Source organism: Sceloporus undulatus, chromosome 2 (assembly GCF_019175285.1).
Source record: "Sceloporus undulatus isolate JIND9_A2432 ecotype Alabama chromosome 2, SceUnd_v1.1, whole genome shotgun sequence".
NCBI classification, from domain to species: Eukaryota; Metazoa; Chordata; class Lepidosauria; order Squamata; family Phrynosomatidae; genus Sceloporus; species Sceloporus undulatus.
Window position 1 is genome coordinate 129,088,280 of NC_056523.1, and position 21,527 is coordinate 129,109,806.

Sequence of the window (21,527 nt, forward strand, 5' to 3'; positions counted from 1 at the left end):
AGATATAAATGCCTCACAAAGCAAGATAAAAAGGGAAGAGGAAATGGAACTACATAAAAACACACAAAGTGAATCATTAAATCTAATGATTAGAAATACAGTGGCTGATGAGTTTCAAGCATTACTATCTAAGGCTGAAAGCAGACAGCCATAAAGGGGTGGTGTCACGCTTCCCCTTCATACACTGGATCAGGGTTGTGGCAACTGCATGCTGCGGTCCCGATCCAGCGTTTTTTCAGCCTCAAAAGGAGTGGCAAAATGCAGCTCTTTTTGAGGGCAGAAAAAAGCTGTCCTTGCCACCATAGAGGCATTTTTTACTGTATATTCAGCACAGCATGTATAAATGTTGCGCCACAGGAGCATACCCATGCCACTCACCATCTGATTGGGTGGGCAGAGTCAGGGTGGTCGGCGGTCAGTCGCCACGCCCCCACTCCACCTTGACGCCAGTCCTTTGGGCTGGTCTGTTCAGCACTTAACACAAGAAAATACTATACAGAAATTTGATAAAATAAGCAGCAGACAACAACAATAAAACAGAGAACAGCTGCACTTTATAATGACTTAGACCAACAATTTATGAACTACCTTCAAGATCAAAAACATAATGATGAAGTACAGGAAACGAGAAGATTCAAAAAGGAAGAGACAAGTGGGCACCTGAGGAGGACATACCAAGGAAAAGTTCAAAGAAAAGAAAACACTTAGAAACACATGACTACTTACATCAGGAAATATGGCAAACTGAGAATGATACAGATAAACACATATAGGATTCTTCAGATCAAGATGAAGACACAGATCAGGAAACAGACAGATTATTCAATGAAATTATTTCAAACACCCACTAAAGAGGGTTATTAAAACATTAGATTTAGATACTTTACAGGAAAAATCGGAAATAGGACAACAAAACAAAATAGCATCAGTTATAAGGAGGAAATCACAGCAAGGAACAAACATTCCATTGCCAGACTTATTTAAGGAGTTACTTCGGTCCGAATGGTGTTTTCCCGAAACACAAGGATAGTAGATAGAAAGATAGTAAATAGATAGATGAATAGTAATGGTACATAGAAATAAGGATGTGTAGTTTGATAATAAAACTGGCTGGGAAGGACAGGAGTTCAATAGTAATAAGTGACGGGGGTGGGGGGTGTTGACTCCTGCAGACCCATTGGCACATGGTGAGAACCCATCAGGCAAGGATTGATCCTTCATGCCATCACTGAAGGAACGAACCTTCACGATAAGTACAATCTCTCAATCTGAGTTTTTATCCAGTTTTTTTTTTCCAGATTTTGAGCGTGATTCCAGTCCAATTCCATTAAAATCACTGGGAGTTTCTGCCATTGCATTAATGGAAGACATGCTGTAGCAAGCAACAACAATCTAATTGATTGTGTTATTACAAATGCAGCTGTCAGGAAATGGATCTGATGATGTGAAATTTAGTCTATGAAAGTATACTAAAACAAATTTGTTAGTCTTTAAGGTGCCACTGGGCTCTTTGTTGTTTTTGCTGCCACAGAGACCTGTTGATCACTCAGCTACCCCTTTGAAAATGGTATTTTTAAAAGTACTTTGTAATGGAAAGTCTGGTGATGAAAGACTCTTTAAAATCAAAATAAGGAAAGTTGCATTTCTTTATAAACACATTGTTGCCTTGGTTGTCCCAGTAAAAAAGGTAGGATTGTGAAACCTTGAAAAGAGATTGTATTAGTATGTTTACATTTTGAGAGTCTGTAAGCCACTTGAGTGGAAGAAATTAGAAGGGGACATAGAGCTTCATTTCCCTGTGGGAGGAGGGAATAAATGAGCTCTATTTTGCTTTGGAAGTTATCTTTTGTAATCAGGTTTCTTCAAGGCTGTGATTTCTTTGTATAACAAGTAAATAATAAAAGGAATACTAAACCTTCCAGCCACCTTTGTGATTACCTGTATCTCTCTAGGGACCTAGTTGGGTATGAAGCAAAGTATTACATCATTAATATGAACAACTGAGCATTGTGAATTACAAGTGTGAATTGTAAGCTGTCTGTCTGCTTCCAGGAATTCAAGAGATAGCCTCAATAGGGAAGGAGCAAGGTTGAAATTAATCTGTAGTGTGTTGCTGTTAAATTTTGTTATGAAAAAAAAAAAATAACCATTTAAAGATATGCATTTTTGATAGTGTTTCGCAATATCTGGTTTGATACCTTTGTATTTGATAGGATTTGTTCTAAGTAAACCATTTTAGGATTTGTGTTGTGCTTGCATGCCCACAAATTTACAACAACTTATCCAAGGAAGCCCAGTCAGGAATACATTAATGATACACATTTTCTAGCAAGATGGCCCAAACCTTCAATCTCATAGTGTCTCAGATGTAATAGTATATCTGTAACCATGCTACCTGTCACATACCTAAGCTGGGTGGGTGTGTTTCAAACGCTTAGGAAGTGCTTTGCTGCAGTACATCAAAGTGTGATGTTTTTGAGAGCTAGGAGAGCACTACTGATACTCCTTAAAAAGCTTTTTAAAAAATAGCCCTGCTTGTCGATAAGGTTAAGGTTAAGAGTGAGTTTTACAACTCTTTGTTCCCTCTTCCTCTCCTTAAATCCAAGGACTCTGGCATGAGGCTCTGATTCAGGATGCCTTTCTCCTCTTACATTCACTCACAAGAATCAGCTTTTAGGGACTCTTTTACGAAAGTATAGATGTTTCTGGTGACTATCTATTTTACAGTATGAGATGGATTCTTTGTAATAATAAAGCAAGTATTTAGTTTTCTGTGGGTTTTTCCAGGCTGTAAGGCCACATTCTGGAAGGATTTATTCCTGACGTTTCGCCCGTATTTGTGGCTGGCATCTTCAGAAGGTGATGGCTTTGAAGTTTGTGTAGTATATATACCTGTGGGACCCTTGTTTGGGAGGAAGTGGTTTTACATGTTAATGGTGGAGTTAGTTTGTGTGTTGCACTGTGTTGAATGGTGCAGCCTGGAGGTGTGTTGTGTGGGGGATATGCAAGAGGGATTTGTGTCTATATAGTTATATAAAAGTTAAAATCATACAAGCTATTGTATTCCCTATTACTATATATGGATGTAGAGCTGGACAGTGAAGAAAGAAGATAGGAAGAAAATCAATTTATTCAAGATGTGGTGCTGGAGAAGATCTCTGAGGATACCGTGGACAGCCAAAAAGACAAACAAAAGTGTCTATAGTAGATCTATAGTAGATCAAGCCAGAAATATCCCTGGCAGCCAAGATGACAAAACTGAGGCTGTTGTAGTTCAGACACATCATGAGAAGGCACGACTCATTGGAAAAAAACAATACTAGGAAAATTGAAGGGATGCAGAAAGAGGGGAAGGCCGCTTGCTAGATGGATGGACTCAATGAAGGAGATCACGGGCCTGAAATTACAGGACCTGATCAGAGCAGTGGAGGACAGGGAGTCTTGGAGATATCTCATCCACATGGTCACTATGGGTTAAGATTGTCTTGAGGGCAGTTAACAACAACAAAATGTTGACTTCTCTTCCAATCTCCCCTTCACTTACTGTTCAGTCACTTCTTTGTTGCCATTCATCCTTTCTCAGGCCTTGCCTATCTGCTCACTAAAACTGGAAAAGAAATGTTTTGGTTAGCATTCAGCACCTTAACTTATGTTTCTGTTCTCATTGATTAAATATCTAACTCTGATAGGTGCATGATACTTTATATAGTAGCCCAGATAAAGGCTGTAAACTGTCAAGGGTTTTGTGTCATGACAGAGGTGGGATATAAATCAAATAAATAATAAATACGTACATAAATTACAAAAGGGAGATTCTGATCCTCATATATTCCAGGATACAAATATTCCATGGACACAATGGAGCTGCCCTTGCCCATATACTTGTGGTACATATGCACTGTGTGTTGGGAGATGTATACCAATCTGTATGAGTACACCTAGTGAAGCTGATAAAGTGGAGTAGCTCTCAGGATAGATTTACAAGTATGTTGTAAGTCTTTTTTGAATGTAGAGAAATACACAAACAAGATGTTTCTGAATAACACAGCTGCTTTTCTGTTTCACTGACATAGACATGTGTCCCAGTCTGTATGATAGGAAGTGCTATTGAGAAAGGAGGGAGGAAAAGTTAAAGAGGTATTTGCAACATTACCCTAGCTGACAAATAAACATTAACTGCATTGAATCAGTCAGGAAATGTAGCACAAAGAAAATATTTCCAGGTGAAATACAAAGAGAATTCATGAACAAATTCATTAAAAAAGCTGGAGATCATGGCATCATATCCAAATGCTTAACTGTTCCACAGTGCTTACTGTTCTATTGGTAGGTTTTTTAATACAGTACTGCATGTAAATGCAGATTGTATTCTTCACAACTCAGCTATAAGAACAAGGATTTTGCATTTCCATTATGCTTACTTCACAGTTGCTATATCTCCCTTCTCTGCTGTATCAGTCTGATTCAGGCAAGGTGGCAGGACTTGCCTTAACATTAGGAAGGGTGAGACGCCCACCTCAAACAGCAAATTTTGAATATCACAAAAAGGCACCAAAGTGTGCAAGTATATGAATGACAAGCAGCCATCAAAGGAGTCACAGAGAGAATAGGCAAAGTGGTGAGGAAGCATAACCTGCGAATGGTTTACAAATCGATGAAGAAAATCCAGCAAATGCTTCACTCAGCCAAGGACCAGAGAGACCCTCTCACAGCTGCAGGAGTTTACTGCATACTATGCAGCTGTGGACAAGTCTACATAGGGACCATCAAACGCAGTGTGCAAACAAGAATCAAGGAACACAAGAGACACTGCAGACTGGGCCATCTAGAAAAATCAGCAGTAGCAGAACATGCCCCAAACCATCCTGGGCATAAAATACTGTTTGAAAACACTGAAATTCTGGACCATGCCAACCATTACCATGTCAGGATGCACAGGGAAGCCATTGAAATCCATAAACATCTGGATAATTTCAACGGGAAAGAAGAAACCCTTAAAGTGAACAAAATTTGGCTACCAGTCCTGAGGAATAGCAAAATAAGGACTCAGCAAATGCAAATGAGAAATCATTCAGAGTCAGGGGCTTTCCCAGCAGTTAATGATCACCAATTAGCAGACACTAATCCTCCTTTGCATTAGCCTCCCAGGCTGAGGCCAGCCATCAGTACAGAAAAATACACATGCAAATCACTCCTGCATTCCCAGGCTCACACAGTATATATAGACCCACTTTTTCCAGGCAAGCATTCTCTGAAGATGCCAGCCACAGATGCTGGCGAAACGTCAGGAAGAAAATCTTCTAGAACATGGCCACATAGCCTGAAAAGCCATGGATGCCAGCCATGAACGCCTTCGACTTCATATATGAATGATTATTGTTACATTTTTACTACATGGGAGAGGAACTTTGGAATTTTCTACTCTTTGTACAAAAATAACTTCACTATCCTTGAGTACTATGTGCCTTCACTCAGGGCAGAGAGTAGAAATTTACTGTTTTGCCTCAGGCAGGAAAATGTTGCAAGGCTGCAAGGCTGTGGAAGGGCTGAATTATTGCTTGGAATCATAAATGGACTGATAAGATGCTGGTGGTGCTGTTACCTCAGTTTGCATAAAAAAACATGGTGCAAGAATCCCTCGGTGTATGCTACCTTCCTGCCAAGGTCCCCCCTTTTAATCCTGTTTCCATTTGCATCTTTATCTATATTGGTCTGAAGGCCTGAATGAATGAGTAAGCCCATCTGGTAACAGCATGAAGGACAATATTCTGTGAAAGAGCCTCCTTTGTCTGATTTCCATGCTTAAAATCCATTGGAGAGTCTCCACAGATAGACAGGCTCTCCTTTTCAAAAGGTTATGCTCCATGTATAGAGAATGACACAAGTGCCTGAGGAGGAGGCCTATGCTTGAATGCTCCCCCTGCTTCTGTGTTTATTTTACACATTTTAATGATGCTTGAAAGAGGGTTGCTGCTATATAGGAAGTAATCTGCCAGTGGAAAGGAAATTTGGCTTTCTCCGTAGATTGCTGGTATAAAAGAGTCGCAATCTATTTCTCTCAGAAATTAACACATGTTAACACAAATGCAAAAGCATTTGTGTTCAAATGTTGTGTTATTTCTGGAAATGTAACCAATTCATGGAAATGTGGTTTTCATTTTTATTTTATTTTTTTGTTTCACAAAGCAAAACAAAAATGGAGTGATCACCCCAGCTTCTTATTGATAGATTTGCAGAATGCATTTGATTAACACCATTGTGACAACCTCCTGAATTATCCTCACCTATTCTTTATGTTGTAAAGATGTGCTATTTTTCATTGTAATGTTTCCATTTTATATTTTACTCTATTTTGTTGTTCTTGTTAACTGCCCTTGAGTCGATTCCAACTCATGGAGACCCTGTGGATGAGATATCTCCAAGGGCCTAAACACACTGCAGAGATAATCCAGTTTGAAACTGCTTTAACTGTCCTGGCTCAGTGGTGGGTTACACACTGCCATTTAGTACGTAATGAATACGTACTAGGGTTAGGAAGGGGCGGTGCGTCCGCACGTGTCGCGGCGTCTATGACGTCGCGAGTCCGCCCCTGGCGCCTCGTGACGTCATAGAGGCGCCGCTTAAAGAAGCTCCATTTTGGAGCTTCTTTTTCGGTCCGTGCGGGAGCCGCGCAGTGTGGCTGCTGCAGCTCCCGCACAGAGCAAGCGGCGGCGGCGGCAGACCGCCGCAAAGCGGTGGTCTGTAACCCGCCAGTGTTAGGAAAACCTGGGAATATTCGTTTATTGTGACACCAGAGCTACCTGGCAGAGAAGGCTAAACATCTCACAGAACTACAATTCCCAGAATTCCCTAGTATTGAGCCAGAGCAGTTAAAGTGATCTCAAAGTGGATTATTTCTGCATTGTGTTTTGGCTCCAAGACTTCCACTATTCTGCTTAGGTCCTGTAAATTCATGCCTGTGGGCTCCTTAACAGAGTCCATCTGTCTAGCACCCACAAGATCTTTCTTTCTACATCCTTCCACAAGTTATCTCTCCCCAGGACAAAGAGGAACCAATGGTGAGCACTCTTTGAATTCAGTCAGCCACAATGTCTAGTCCACATTTTACCAGCTTGTCTGTAAGAATGTCCTAGGGGGCATTATCAAAAGCCTTACTGAAATCAAGATAGCCTATACCCATACATTTCCCCTGATCTACCAAGTTTGTGCCTCCATCACTAAAGGGATAGGTTAGGCTGCCATGACTTGTTCAGGAGAAACCTGTAATGGCTGTTAGTAATCACAACATTCCTTTCTGGATGTTCACATACTTTATAGGGCTTGCTTTCTGGAACTCCCTGAAAACGGCACAGTTGCAAAGATCAGTCACTGACCAGAATATACAGGGCTTCTGGGCCATTTTCCCAGCACAAATCAACTGCTGCTGCTGCTTTTAAAATCCTCCCATGTTGGATCGGGATACCTGAAGGCACATCTATTGTACCTGTGCACTGCAGTTTTCTTTGGTGTTCCTCCTCTAGGTACCCCTGTCTTCTCAGGACAGATAGTTGAGACCTGGGGAGTGGACTTGCTCAGTTTGCATGCCTCATATTTGTGTTCTTTCCATTGTAAGGGGTTGTCTGTTACTTATGCTGATATCTTTTAGGCACTAGGTAAACGATTCTTTTTTCCAGGTTTTTACATTTAATTTCCTGGTTTTGTACAGCCTCCATATTTTAGCTGCCATGGTCCTTTTAAAATCTATTTATTTTTTAAATTTGCAGTTGAATAGATTGAGCTGTATCCAATTGAGTTTTTAAGCCAACAGAAAGTACTTTTGCTTGCATAAAGCAAGGCATCCAATATTTAATGTTTTCTCCTACATACTGTTTTAGACCATCTTGTCAAGGAGGGAGGAGCACAGGGCTCTATAATGGGAAATGGTGAAACTCAAGTGCCCCATTTTGTGCAGGAAGAAGTGTTTTCCCCTAAGGCAAAGCTACCATTGAGTTCAACTCATTGTATTTATTAGTTCTTTTGTAAACTGCCTTGCAAGAATTTGTACCATAAATGTCAGTTATGAAATAAATATACAGTTCTTAATATCCTTCATGATCTGATTTTTAAAACTCCTGCCGAGTTTGCTATAATGTTGCCTCTTATCTGTTTATTAATTCTTGTTTTATGACTGTTCATTTAGTTTTAATTTATTGCTACACATCAGCCTATATAGTTATTTTCCCCATTGAAGAGTGATATAAAATATTTGAAATAAATCTATCTATATACATATATTTGCTCCCTTACTCACTTTTTCCATCAAATGAAGTAGGCTACTGCCTATGAAAGTGTCTGTTGCATTAAGTTTATCCTTTTGCTGCATCCTTCAGCAGACCAGTATAGCTACTGTTCTGAAGCTCTTTGTTGTTCTTAAAGGAACATCTGTGGAAGTTGGATTTGAATATCAGATGCCTGTGATGGGACAGCCATTTGATTTTGTGTGCTTGTGTAGTTATTTTGGAGTAAGAATCTCTACTCACTTTAGCTCCTGTCCTAAATATTTCTTTTACACTGTAGGATGCTATGAATTTAATTATTTCCATTGGTATGACACAGTAGTTATAAAACAGACAGCTCAGTCCTGGGAGGTTATCACATGGAGGATGGGATAGGGACAGGATCACTCTTCCATCCTTATCCCGCCCATGACCCAAGTGAAAGTGATTGCACAAATCACTTTCACACTGCAGCCGGCTGAAAAGCGCTTTCAACCATCATGGTATTAACGGTTAAGCTGTTAATACAAAAGACTGCAAATGATGGCTGAAAGTGCTTTCAGCTGACGGCTGAAAGTGCTTTTCAGCCAGCTGCAGTGTGAAAGTGATTTGCGCAATCACATTCACTCGTGCTTCCCTGCCAGGTTAAGTGTGAAAGTCCTTCCCGCGATCAGGTAGGAAAGATGGGACAGGGGCAGGACAATGACATCCTGTCCCTCATGTGATAATCTCCCTATACATTGTTGTTGTGTGCCTTCAAATAGTTTCTGATTTATGGTGACCCTAAGGCAAAACTATTATGGGTTTTTCTTGGCAAGATTTGTTCAGAGGGGGGTTTGCTTTTGCCTTCCTCTTAGGCTGAGAGCATGTAACTTTCCAAAGGTCACCCTGTGGGTTTCCACTGCCAGACAAAGATACAACCCTCGTCTCCGGATACCTACTCAGAAATAAGCCAGGTTGAGTTTAGTAGGACTTACTTCCTGGAAAACATGCTTAAGATTGCATTTCTAATTTTATACACTCCATGTCAATGATCAAAAGAGGTATTCTCTAGTAAGCCTGTACAAATACAGTAATTTGGCTGGCATGTAAGTGTCTTAATTCTGGTTTCTTCTAGGGAGTCACAGCTTTGCTTTTGCTGAAGACAGGTGACTTAGTTATCGGCACGGGTACTGGAATTGTAGCTCACTGCTCAGGATCCAACTACAAAGTAAAAAAGTGAGTTAATAATAAATAATAATAAATAAACTTTATTCTTATACCCCGCCTTTCTGCTGCAGCTATCAAGGCGGCTTACATGACTAGAATATATTGGAATAATAATACTCTCAATAAATAAATTGACCCCACCTTTAAAACAGAATTAAATACAATACAGTTTAAAAACTCAACCTGTTAAAATGACAGCAATTTTCTAGTAGAGGCAGTGGTTACATAAAGTAGGGAGAGCACAAAATTTAGATTGAATTATTCTGCGAAGGCCTGCCGGAAGAGATCTGTCTTGACCGCTTTTTTGAACATTCTGAACATTCAAAGGCAAGGACAGTAGTCCACTAGGTTTCTCAATTTATTTATCTGTAATGAGGAAATCACAATGAATGGTACAAAACATTACAGTTGTAAAGCTTTTTGATACCTGTTTTATTCAAACTGCTACACTTTAGATGAACTGAGTTCATTTGGGCTTATTATCAAATAGGACTGCTGACTTTAATTATCATACACCAGCTTCTACCACTGGAGAAATCAAGGGTTTTTTGGAAGAGGTGTGCACTGTTGCTCTTTTTGATATCTGCTTCTCAAATGTACTGAGAATATTGAGGTGCATTTTTAGTGACAAATTAATTTTGCTGCTACTTTGCAAGTAAAACAGCTAGATTAAAAGGTTCTCCTTTTTTCCTAGACCTCTAAAAAGGAAGAATTTTGATGGGAAAATGAAATCAAAAGATCCATTTTGTTAAGAAAACTTTAAAACATGTTATGCATTGTGAATTAGCACTCAAATGTGTGTTGTCTTAATTTGATTGGTAGCTTTCAGTTTGCAGCATTTACCAGTTAGCTGTGAAACTCATAATAGCATTGGTGCTATTATCTAGTCATGCAAAAATAAAATAACCAGACAATATCAACTAAGTTTTTTTGTGGGTTTTTCTGGCTATATGGCCATGTTCTAGAAGAGATTCTTCCTGACGTTTTGCTAGCATCTGTGGCTGGCATCTTCAGAGAAGATCTTTCTCTGAAGATGCCAGCCACAGATGCTGGCGAAACATCAGGAAGAATCTCTTCTAGAACATGGCCACATAGCCCGAAAAAACCACAAAAAACTATGGATGCCGGCCATGAAAGACTTCGACTTCACAATATCACCTAAATTAGGGGGGGAAATCAGTTCAAGTACCCTTAATAAAAAGAGGGCAGTATACACAAACACATGCACACATACATATACAGTGCACCCTTGGTATCCGCTGGGTTTTGGTTCCAAGATCATCTGTGGATACCAAAATCTGTAGATGTGCAAATCCCATTATATATAGTGGTGTTGTAAAATGGTGTCCCTTATATAAAATGGCAAATCAAGGTTCACTTTTGGGAATTTATATTTTAAAAAAATATTTTCAAGCCATGGGTGGTTCAGTACTTGGATAAGGAATCTATGGATACCAAGGATCAACTGGTGTGTGTGTGTGTAATATACACCATTATATATTCCCTAATACCTAGACTAAAACTACTTCCTGATTATTCTGAGTTCCTCCCATGAGCCTTAGGCAGAAGAAAGGACGAACAGCAAAGTACTGAAAAGCAAAGCTTGGGAATGAAGGGTAGTAAAAGGCATTTTCTGTATAAAACTTTGTATTTTCTTTACAGGAAAGTTCAGTTACAAGGTGCCATCACATCCATCACACCAAGAGGGCAGGGACACCAGTTTTTTGTGGGCACGGAGGAGGCACATATTTACCGATTTTCATATTCGGACTTCAAAGATGAGCTCATAGTCACTTGCCATAACGAGGCCATCCACGATATCATTTTCCCATAGTAAGTGTCTCAGTCTCAGCCTTTCTCTTTCTCTTCTCCCTCCCCCCTTTACAGATGGAAAAGACACTGCAGGTTTCTCAGGCAGCAGCAGTGTAACACTTGCTATCTGGCCCAGTGATGCCATGCTTTGTTGACCTTGTCTATTGATTGACAAAGCAATCATTTTCTTAGGGTTAATATAATCAGTGAATTGTAGCCATTATAGGTCTGTATCTACTTCAAAATCCCACAAACCTAGTAGCCACAAAAGTACAGTGACTTTCTTTTATCATCTGATGCTGTTCTAGGTTCTGTTCATCCCTACTGCAATAATATAATGGTTTCTCTGCATGGTCATATTAACCCTGTCTTGGAATCTTAGCTAACAGGATCGAAACTGACATTATATGGTCACCGTAGTGCCCTATTTTATGTAAGAAAGGTGATAGGTATATCTGTCTTCTCAGGAAAGATAGGTATAAACAAAGTAAAAAGACAATGCTAGGAGCAGCCCTTTGGTGCTTGATTGGTGCTAGTTCTTTCTAACGTATGTGGGATTGCATTGATCTTGGTGTTCTGGTTTTGGAGAACTATGCAGAAAGAGGATATTCAGAGAACTGAACACACTGAATGAAGAAGATGGGATATATTAGTGTATACCACTAATAAGAGTTTGGAGATACAACATGAGCCCACTTCTGCTAACTTAAACTGTCCTTGTAAATCTGTGTTGATTTTTGAGTAAATCTTTCAGGGCTTCTTATACAGATTGCAGATTCTGTAAAGTAGACATAAATGATGTTGACAAAAATACAGGATTGCCAATCTGTTACATGTTCTCAGAAAAGTGAAAGGAGCTATACATGACCACTGGTTTTCCCCTCATTCTAGCTGACTGAGGCTGAAGATCAAAGGTCTAAACTATTTACACTATTGTTCTCTCCTCTTTCCCCCCTTCATTTTTTTCTCCTTGCCTGCTGGCCAAGAATTCCCTCTCCTTATACACACACACACACACGCACGCGCGCACACACACTGAAAATAATCAATTCTAAGATTAATTAGCCTTAGATTATTAGTTAACAATATGGCAACATCGGGAGACTTGACTAAGAAAAAATAGAGTGGGATAAGTACAGAGAAAAGCACTGTGCCCCATCAGATTAAAAAGAAGAAAACTGCTGGAAGATGAAAGTGCTATTAAAACTGCTCAGTTAGCTGTAGGCATGCAGGCTACAGAATGTGGAAGTGTAAATAAAAACATTTCTGCTGTTCACTTGGGGATTGAGAGGCGTATCTCTGAACAAGCTGTAGAATCAATACTGAAAAAGATTTTTATAACATTTAGTGAGAGCGACACAGAGGGAAGATTCACTCAGTGCTTGGATCTAAAACAGCAGCAGTAAGATCTAAGACATTTATTTCTAAAAATGTTAAGAAGGATAAAAGTAAGGAAAAAGGGAAAGCAGCGTTCTTACCAGCTCATTCTCACCAGAGTGAGAAAGGGAAATTGCTTAAAAATAGTATGGTTGCCACTCCAGTCAGTTTCAGGATTTCTCTGTAACAAAAGGCATAAAATGAATTGTCTCAGGTGCAAGTGTTGAGTTAAGCAAGTTTGGAAAATTCAAGAAAATGTACATGAAGGATAATTCATGTACTAGAAATAATTGAAATAAAATGATGATTTGTCAGATGCAGAGTCAGAGAGTTCGCAAGAGGGGGAGTCAGGAGGCAAGGTTCAGATTGGAGGACTTGCAATCTTCAGATGAGAACTGGGTAGCAAAACCAAATAAATCTAGATTATTTGAGACAGACATGTTTAAAGATCTATTTAAAAAGGTTTTATTCACTTGAGGACTGGAAGAACAAGGTCAGGTTGCAAGTGCCATAGTGTGGTTGCAGTGCTTCAAAAATGACTTTGAGGCCCTTAGAGATTCCTCTGCCAGAGTTATTTACTGAGTTAGTTTGAGTCAGAATGGGAAACAGCTCTCAGTTCTAAAAGATGGTTAGCTTTTAGCAAAAGGTTATACTGTACATCTTTGAGAAAAAGGCTATGCATCAATTGGTTGCTTGTCCCATTGGATGATGGTCCTGCATCATGTTTAATTTCAAATGCATTTGTCCTACATGTATGAGACAAATTATTGAAGAATGTAGATGAAAAAATATTTGCTTTAGCTTTGAGAAGGTCTCATGAAACTTTGACATTGTCCATTAGAGCATCAATGACAAATTTAGTGTTTGCTAGGGTGGCCATATTATGGGTACAGGAAATGTAAGTACAGAAGATGTAAGTACTCAGTCCATGCAAAGAGTACAGTGGTGCCTCGGGTTACGAAATTAATTCGTTCCGCGGCACCGTTCATAACCCGAAAAGCCTTCGTAAGCCGAATTGCCATAGGCGCTAATGGGGAAAAGCCGCGATTCCGTGCGAAAAAGCCGAAAAAAGCACCAAAAGTTTTTTCGTAACCCGAAAAAACATTCGTAACCCGAAACAATAATTCCCTATGGGATTTTTTCGTATCCTGAAAATTTTGTAACCTGGGTATTTCGTATCCCGAGGTACCACTGTATTATGTAAGTTGGAAAAGATTTTGCTGTATGGGGCTGATGATATGATGTTGCAGCTTTTGCAACATGTTCAATTACTGCTGCTACAGTGGGTCATCAATCTCTTTGGTTGAAGAACTGTGAGGTTGATCAGAAGTCAAGTGTGAACATAGGAAACACTCTTTTCAAGAAAAAAAATATTTACAGTGCACCCACATCATACGCGGGCACACTATAGGTGACTTTCAGCATACGCTGAAAGCTGCGTGGGGCGCAAGGGGTGGTGCATCCCATTGTGACTAATGGGACGCATGCCGCTGTGCCGTCGCATCCATAAGCCCCATTCAGTTAAATGGGGCTTGAGCATGCGCGGTATTTGCTTTACACGGGGGAGTCCGGAACGGATCCCCCGCGTAAAACAAGGGCGGACCGTATTTGTTATTTGTAAGGAAAGCCCTGGAGAAGGTTTTAGTGAAATGGAAAGATAAGAAACAAGTGCATCCTACAGTACAAAAAAGAGAAAGATGACACTTGAATGGAAAAAGCTACTCACTTGAGAGACCTTTTGTGGGAGAAGATTGCTTCATTTCAGACACCTATGAAAAAACATAACTATGGACAAATAAGTATTTCAAGTAGTTCAGAAATGTTATGAATTATTGGTATTTAAGACAAGATGTTCATATATGTACGCCATCTACATTATTTCTAAAAACTGTGTACCAAGTAAGCTTCACATTTGAAGATCTTGTAGCTTCATTTAACATACACACACAAAAATTTTAAGTAAATTTCATTGTCCAAAAGGTGGAAGAGACAACAGGGGGTCATCTATTTTAGATTAGATCCTAACCAACAGGGATGACCTGGTTAATGGGGTACAAGAGGTGGGATCCTTAGGTGGGAGTGATTATGTTCTCCTGGAGTTAGTTATACAGTGGAAAGGAGAAGCCAGGCATAGTCAGATACGCATTCTCAACTTTAGGAAAGCTGATTTTAGTAAACTTAGAGAAATACTGGGGGTGATCCCATGGTCAGGAATACTAAAAGAGAAGGGAGTTCAAGACGGATGGGAGTTTCTCAAAAGGGAGATACTGAAGGCACAAATTAAAACATTTCCAATGAGGAAGAAAAATGGGAGGTGTCTCAAGAAACTAGGATGGATGACTAATGAACTTTCAACTCACCAAAGAGGAATTCAAACAAATAGCGAGCACGTGTAGGGGTAAAGTCAGAAAAGATAAAGCACAGAATAAATTCAGGCTTACCGGAGAGGTTAAGAAAAAAAAAAGGGGGGGGGGTTTGGATATGTCCGCAGCAATAGGAAGAAGAAGGAAATGGTAGAGCCACTGTTTGGAGAAGATGGCAAAATGCTAACAGGGGACAGAGGAAAGGCAGAATTACTCAACACCTTCTTTGCTTCAGTCTTCTCAGAAAAGGAAAAGGGTGCTCAACCTGAGGATAATGGAGCAGAGGCCAGAATAGGGGAATTTCAGCACAGAATAAGTAAAGAGACAGTATGGGAATACTTGCTTAATCTAAACAAATGTAAGTCTCCAGTACCAGATGAACTACATCCAAGGGTATCAATTATCACCCATTTAGTCTGACATCAATACCAGGGAGAGGTGGGATATAAATAAATAAATATATTATTATTATCATCATCATCATCCCCATGGAGGAAGTCAGAACTTTTACCCAGTGATCCTGAACTTTCTTCTGGTGTTGCCTGGTGAACAGGATTTGGCAAGGGCTAGATTTCACCCCCAGTCTTGATCACGTCATTATCATTTATTTGCTTTCAACATGCTTGTGAAATCCACTTAGGAGCTGGAGCCAGGCTTATCAGGTTTCTTCTCAGTAGGAGAACATATGAAGAATTTCTGACTAAGGAGTGGGCTACAGAGGTATAAGGCTCAGTTTTGGCATCCAATATCAATAGAGCAGTAAGTCTGTTGCAGAGGCCTTCCTAAGTTGAATTCTCTGCCTCCCACAGTGGTACATCAGACTTGTTTGCCACCTGTTCCAAGAGTGACATCCGTGTATGGTATACACCTGAAAATAGGGAGCTGCTACGAATAACAATCCCCAACATGACCTGCCATGCCATAGATTTCATGAGGGATGGCAAGAGTATCATTTCAGGTGAATGGATTTTGTATTGTTTAATTCATTGGAAAATTGTATCCAACATCTGTTGTTCTCTGTTTTTAAGTAATCCCTAGATCAGTGATGGCGAACCTATGGCATGCGTGCCAGAGGTGGCACTCAGAGCCCTCTCTGTGGGCACACATGCTGTCTCCCTAGCACAGAGTTTCCCAGAGGGATGTGGCACTTTGCAATAAATAAGTGGGGTCTGGGTTGCAGTTTGGGCACTCGGTCTGTAAAAGGTTCACCATCACTGCTCTAGATGGATCATTAATGACTTCCCAGGACTTGTACATCTTTACTACTGTAGAAAAATTACTGTTGTGTGATGAAAAGATGAAATTGTAGGATTTGGGTAAACAAGCAAAGTGAGCTGTGATGCTCAGCTGCATAATTTGGAGTCATGGTAGAGATAAATTATATCAATAAATCCCTGTTGGCTTAAACTGTACAACTAGCTATTTCTCCTTCCATGGAAACTAATGAGCTTCACCTGCTCAAGAGAGATGATGTATGCTCCATCCATTATCTATTTAGCATTTTCCTTAGAGGGAGTAAGTGATCAAAGCCATGTATTCCTGATGTTGGTGATCTGTATAGGGAGATTGGAAAACATGATAGCAGCTGCTTACTACACTGTGATGTAGGCTTTTTAAAAAAAAAATAACTTGGTTAGGGAGAAATGGAAGTCATGCTTTGCCCTTAGGAACCTCTTTCTGTTTTGCATTAGCTTGGAATGATGGGAAGATTCGTGCTTTTACCCCAGAAACTGGGCAGCTAATGTATGCAATAGAACATGCTCATAGCATGGGTGTGACAGCTGTGACCACCACAAGTGATTGCAAAAGAATCATCAGTGGAGGAGGTGAAGGACAGGTAATGAGCCCCCAGGTTCCATTCATCTGCTTTGCTGACTTTGTCAGCATATACAGTCAACCCTCTATCCATTGATTTTTTATCCACAGATTCAAACATCAATGGTTTGGAAATACTGAAAAAAAGTATAAATTCCAAATAGCAAACGTTAATTTTCTTTTTTATGTATGGGACACCAATTGCTTTGCCATTGTATTTAATGGGACTTGAGCATCCATGAATTTTGGTATCCACGGGGGATCCTGGAACCAAACCCCAACGGATAACAAGGACCCACAGTATTATTTATCAATTACTGATGATAATAATTGAGTGTTAGTTGTGCCATCACAGATAGCTGAGCTATAGTCCTTTCCTCCTTATGACAAACAAGTAACGTGTTCAGCTGTGTATATCATAGGATGAAAGATTTGTGCAATGAATGTTCATTGTTGAAGTAGATTCCAAAGTCTAAGAAGTCCTTAATTCATCTTTTGTTTAAGCCATTAATGTTTTCAGGTGGCCGTAAGCAATCCACTAATACCCAGCCATAGTTCCTGTTATATTAGGTGTAATGATACTGACTGAAATTATATAGGTTTCTTTAAGGATTACCAAGACAAAATATTTTGAGCACTCCACAGTGGGTAGAGAAGTACAACATGTTATTTCTGTTGGTTCTGCTGTTGGGTTGCAGGTGAGAGTATGGGAGGTCGGCAAAGAAACACGTAAACTAGAGGAGGTAATGAAGGAGCACATTTCTGCTATTTCATGTATCAAGATCAAGAAGAATAACCAGGAGTGTGTCACAGCTAGCATTGATGGAACATGCATTATCTGGGATCTTGTGTAAGGATCACTCTTGTTTGGATGTGGCTGTCTTTTGCTCATTTCTTCTTTCATACAAGGGATGCTCTTAGAGATACAAGGCTTCATTGGGTACTTTCCACACGCCCTCCCCCCTCCAATGTAGGGAGACCCTGGCTATTTGTGGGATTTCCTGCTTTCACATCTCTGAGGGGAAAAAACCAACCCTTGCTTTCCCCCTACATCACAGATGAATTGCCAAAAGTCTGGAGTTACTGAGGGAGGGGCTGGAATAGATCTGACAACATATAACTTGTAAAACGGAGATTGTTTTTCCCCCAGCCGCTTCATGAGGCGTCAGATGATCTTGGCCAACACGTTGTTCAAATGTGTGTGTTATCATCCTGATGAACACCAGCTTATCACAAGTGGCACAGATCGGAAGGTGAGTGACCAGGTTGGGCTAAGGGAAACACATGGAGATGAGTTTAGCAAGACTTAATCCTGTCTGCATGTCCAAAATACCTCTCTCAGTAAATGTTTGAATCAGGTTCCTGGTTGCTCCATCACAGAAGCCTCACAGTTTTTCTGTATCAGATTTTCCTCTGACTTCCAGATTGGTTACTGGGAGGTGTTTGATGGATCCCCAATTAGAGACTTGGAAGGCTCCCTGTCTGGCTCAATCAATGGGATGGATATTACTTCAGATGGAACTTACTTTGTCACAGGTAAACTATACAACTTAAAAGATGGACCTCATAGTGGTCTCTCCTTCTGCTGATATACTTCCTGCACACTCTCTCATAATTTCACTATGCTGGCAGGAGGTGATGATATTTAAAACTGCAAACAGTGGAGCAGTTCACACTGTGCTATCAACCAATTTGCAAATCAATTTAAAAGGGGTCATTCACACTCGAACCTACTTTTCCTGACCTGAATTCAAGGGGAGCTGGAGTAAATCCCTCTTAACCTGTTTTCCCCACAATCGAGTTTTTCCTTGTTTCTTTTCTAAAACACTGGGTTTTATCAGGTTGCCACCAATGGGAACTTGCTTGCACTCCCATTCGGGGCATCCAGAAGGGAGGGGTTAATATGCAGAGGGCAGATCATGCCCACCCTTTTCTCTCTCCCTGCCAGCCAAGCACCATTTTTTCCTCCTCTTGGCACTCAGTTGCAGGAGTGAAAAAAGCATCTCCAGAAATGCAGTGGATTCAAACTTCCTGCGCTTTGGAAACTGGTCTCTTTAAAGCGCAGCCCAGCTTTTTTTCCTTTTCTGCCCATCAGTCCCAGTATCTGCATCGATGTCTGATTCCCAGTCCAGAGCTCACTGTAGCCAGGGAGGGGGTTCTCCTGGGGAAATTATTAGACGGTGTGTTTTAAAAAAATAAAATTTGAAAGCTTATGCACATATTGCACGGCCACAGTAGACTGCACTTTTAAATACTCATGTCATCAATATGACAAAGGTGAACATTATTTTTTTGACATTAAAAAAACAATCCATTGGGGCTGTGGGTTAGAGGTTGTTTTTCCTCTTTCCCAAGAAATAAAACCACAACAGACTCTGCTCCCAAGTTGGTGCAAACTAAAAGTCTCACACACATATATTGCTGACAGATTATATTATTATACTATTATATGGCTGAGACAGTGTGACTTCCCCTAAGGCTAACTTATCCCTGGGTTGCTTGGTAAGGATTGTTCTGAGGGGCTTGCCATTGCCATCCTCTGAGGCTGATGGAAGGGTTGGCCAAACAGTGTACTGTGGATGCACATCATTTGATTGACAGTGTTAAAAAAACCCCTGAGAATGAGTGAAATGGTGGCTCCATTTTAAATCAGTACAAATGGTAATGTGAACTTCATCAGGGTTAAATTGCCACAGAGATATTTGATGGGGGTAAACATAGTGGGAACTTTGATTTGGTATTGCATCACTGAATTTCCCTGGATCTCAAAAACGCTAGTGTGAATGGGACTAGAGTCAGATGTATTTTGTAGAGGCCAGAAAGAAGCACAAAGGAAGAAAAAGTCAGATTTACCTCAGGAAAGGGTAATGGAGGATGGAAATCAAGTAACCTCTGAAAGGAGAAATGTGAAAGATGATTGAAGATGAGATTGCACTGTGAGGTTCCCTTTGAAATTCATTGTTAGACTAGAGAGATAAAGGCTCTTTTCATGTATATTTGTCATAGCCTTCCAGTCTATTCCTTTCCCTCATTCAGTTTGAAAAATCCCCCCTTTGTTCTCTCTCCCCCCCCTCCCTCCATTCATGAGTCTTGGGAACTTGAATGGCATCTGCTTTCCATTTCAATTCCCAAAGACATCCTATATACAGTACTAACAAGGAGTCTCAGAGTATGAAGCCATGTGTAGCTAACAGTGCCATTCATGCACAAGAGGGAGAGGTATCAGCAGACCAGGGGAAGCCCAAAGTTTGTGGCATTTAAAGAGCAACACTCAAGGGGGCAAAAAGAAAGAAAGTTAGAGGAAAGCTCGAAACTACTCAGTGAGTACAGACTGCAGAAGAAGGAGTGATAGGAAATGAGATAGGAAAAAGGGGAACAAGTAGAATATCAGGCAGAAGGTATAGCTGGCTGGCTGGGACCTTGAACAAGAGCAGTCCACACTGCAATATTCCAATATCTCTGTGTATTCCTAAAACAGCACTGTCAGTCTTCATTAAAAGGCTAATATTTCTGCCTTCTCTCCATTGTAGGAGGTGACGACCACCTAGTAAAAGTATGGGATTACAATGAAGGCGAAGTAACTTTTGTTGGTGTTGGCCACAGTGGCAGCATCACCCGCCTGAAGATCTGTCCTAACAACAAATACATTGTGAGCGTGAGTGCTGATGGGGCCATCCTTCGCTGGAAATACCCTCATGTGCACTGAAACCTCAAGTCACCACTGCTGCTGCCACTTTTTTAAAAAAAAATTCTCTTTTTAAAATGCTGGACACTGATTTTAAGGCTTAGAAAAGTTGGCTGCTCTTAAGAGAAATACTTTGTTGTTGTTTTTATAGTCATTCTAAAATAATTAGAACTTTCTGATACTGTTGGCCATAGAGCCAAGTGACCACTGTTTCTAATAGTTTCAGTTGGTGCTTAGTCACATGGTATTGTGCGTCTTGTTTCTGACACTTATATGTTTTTCTATTTGTGCTGTACTCTGTTTGATCTATCAGTTGAAATATGTTGTCACATCTCCTTTCTTCACAATGAATTCTGTGCTGTGCAAATCCACTGTTCTGTGTGCATGTTTAATTCTCTGCTAAAAAAGACAAACGGTGTAGAATCAGAGCAGCAATTCTCCATGTGGTTCTTAGTAATGATCGTGCTCCAAGATGCAGTTCTGAAATGGATGCAAACTGCAACATTATTATTATTATTATTATTATTATTATTATTATTATTATCCTTTATTTATAAAGCACTGTAAATGTACAGAGCGCTGTACATACAATCTTTTTAATTAGACGGTTCCCTGCCCTCAGGCTTACAATCTAAAAAGACATGACATAAAAGGAGAAGGGAAAGGTGCTGGGGCTAGTAGGCTAATACATAAAAATACATAGCAATACAGGAAATGGTTCGATAAAACAGGCACTAAAAGAACATCAAATAGCAAGCGACAATTATGCAATGCCTGGGAATGCTTCTCGGAAAAGGATGGTCTTCAATTCCATTTTGAAGCTGGTTAAAGAAGTGATGGCTCTTGTTCGCGGGGGAAGAAGGTTCCAGGAGTGAGGGGCAGCGAGTGAAAAGGGGCGAATCCGAGATGGGGCAGAGGAAATCCTGGGCTGGGACAGCAGATCTTGACTACCAGAATGGAGGGTCTTGGTGGGAAGGTGAGGAGAAAGAAGGTCTGATAAGTAAGGAGAGG

General features: G+C 40.3%; 1 protein-coding gene across 2 annotated transcripts in view; it reads left to right on the forward strand.

The window, feature by feature from the left end:
* Positions 1-20,883, forward strand: part of CFAP52 (cilia and flagella associated protein 52) — a 43,238-nt gene extending 22,355 nt beyond the window's left edge. For both annotated transcript variants that reach the window (XM_042455206.1, XM_042455207.1), the window contains 8 exons: positions 9,373-9,473; positions 11,127-11,297; positions 15,826-15,974; positions 16,708-16,853; positions 17,530-17,681; positions 17,982-18,084; positions 18,256-18,367; positions 20,362-20,883. In XM_042455206.1, the coding sequence (XP_042311140.1) occupies positions 9,373-9,473; positions 11,127-11,297; positions 15,826-15,974; positions 16,708-16,853; positions 17,530-17,681; positions 17,982-18,084; positions 18,256-18,367; positions 20,362-20,537 (1,110 nt within the window). In that variant the 3' untranslated portion in view covers positions 20,538-20,883. The remainder of the gene's footprint in view (positions 1-9,372; positions 9,474-11,126; positions 11,298-15,825; positions 15,975-16,707; positions 16,854-17,529; positions 17,682-17,981; positions 18,085-18,255; positions 18,368-20,361) is intronic.
* Positions 20,884-21,527: the final 644 nt, after the last annotated feature.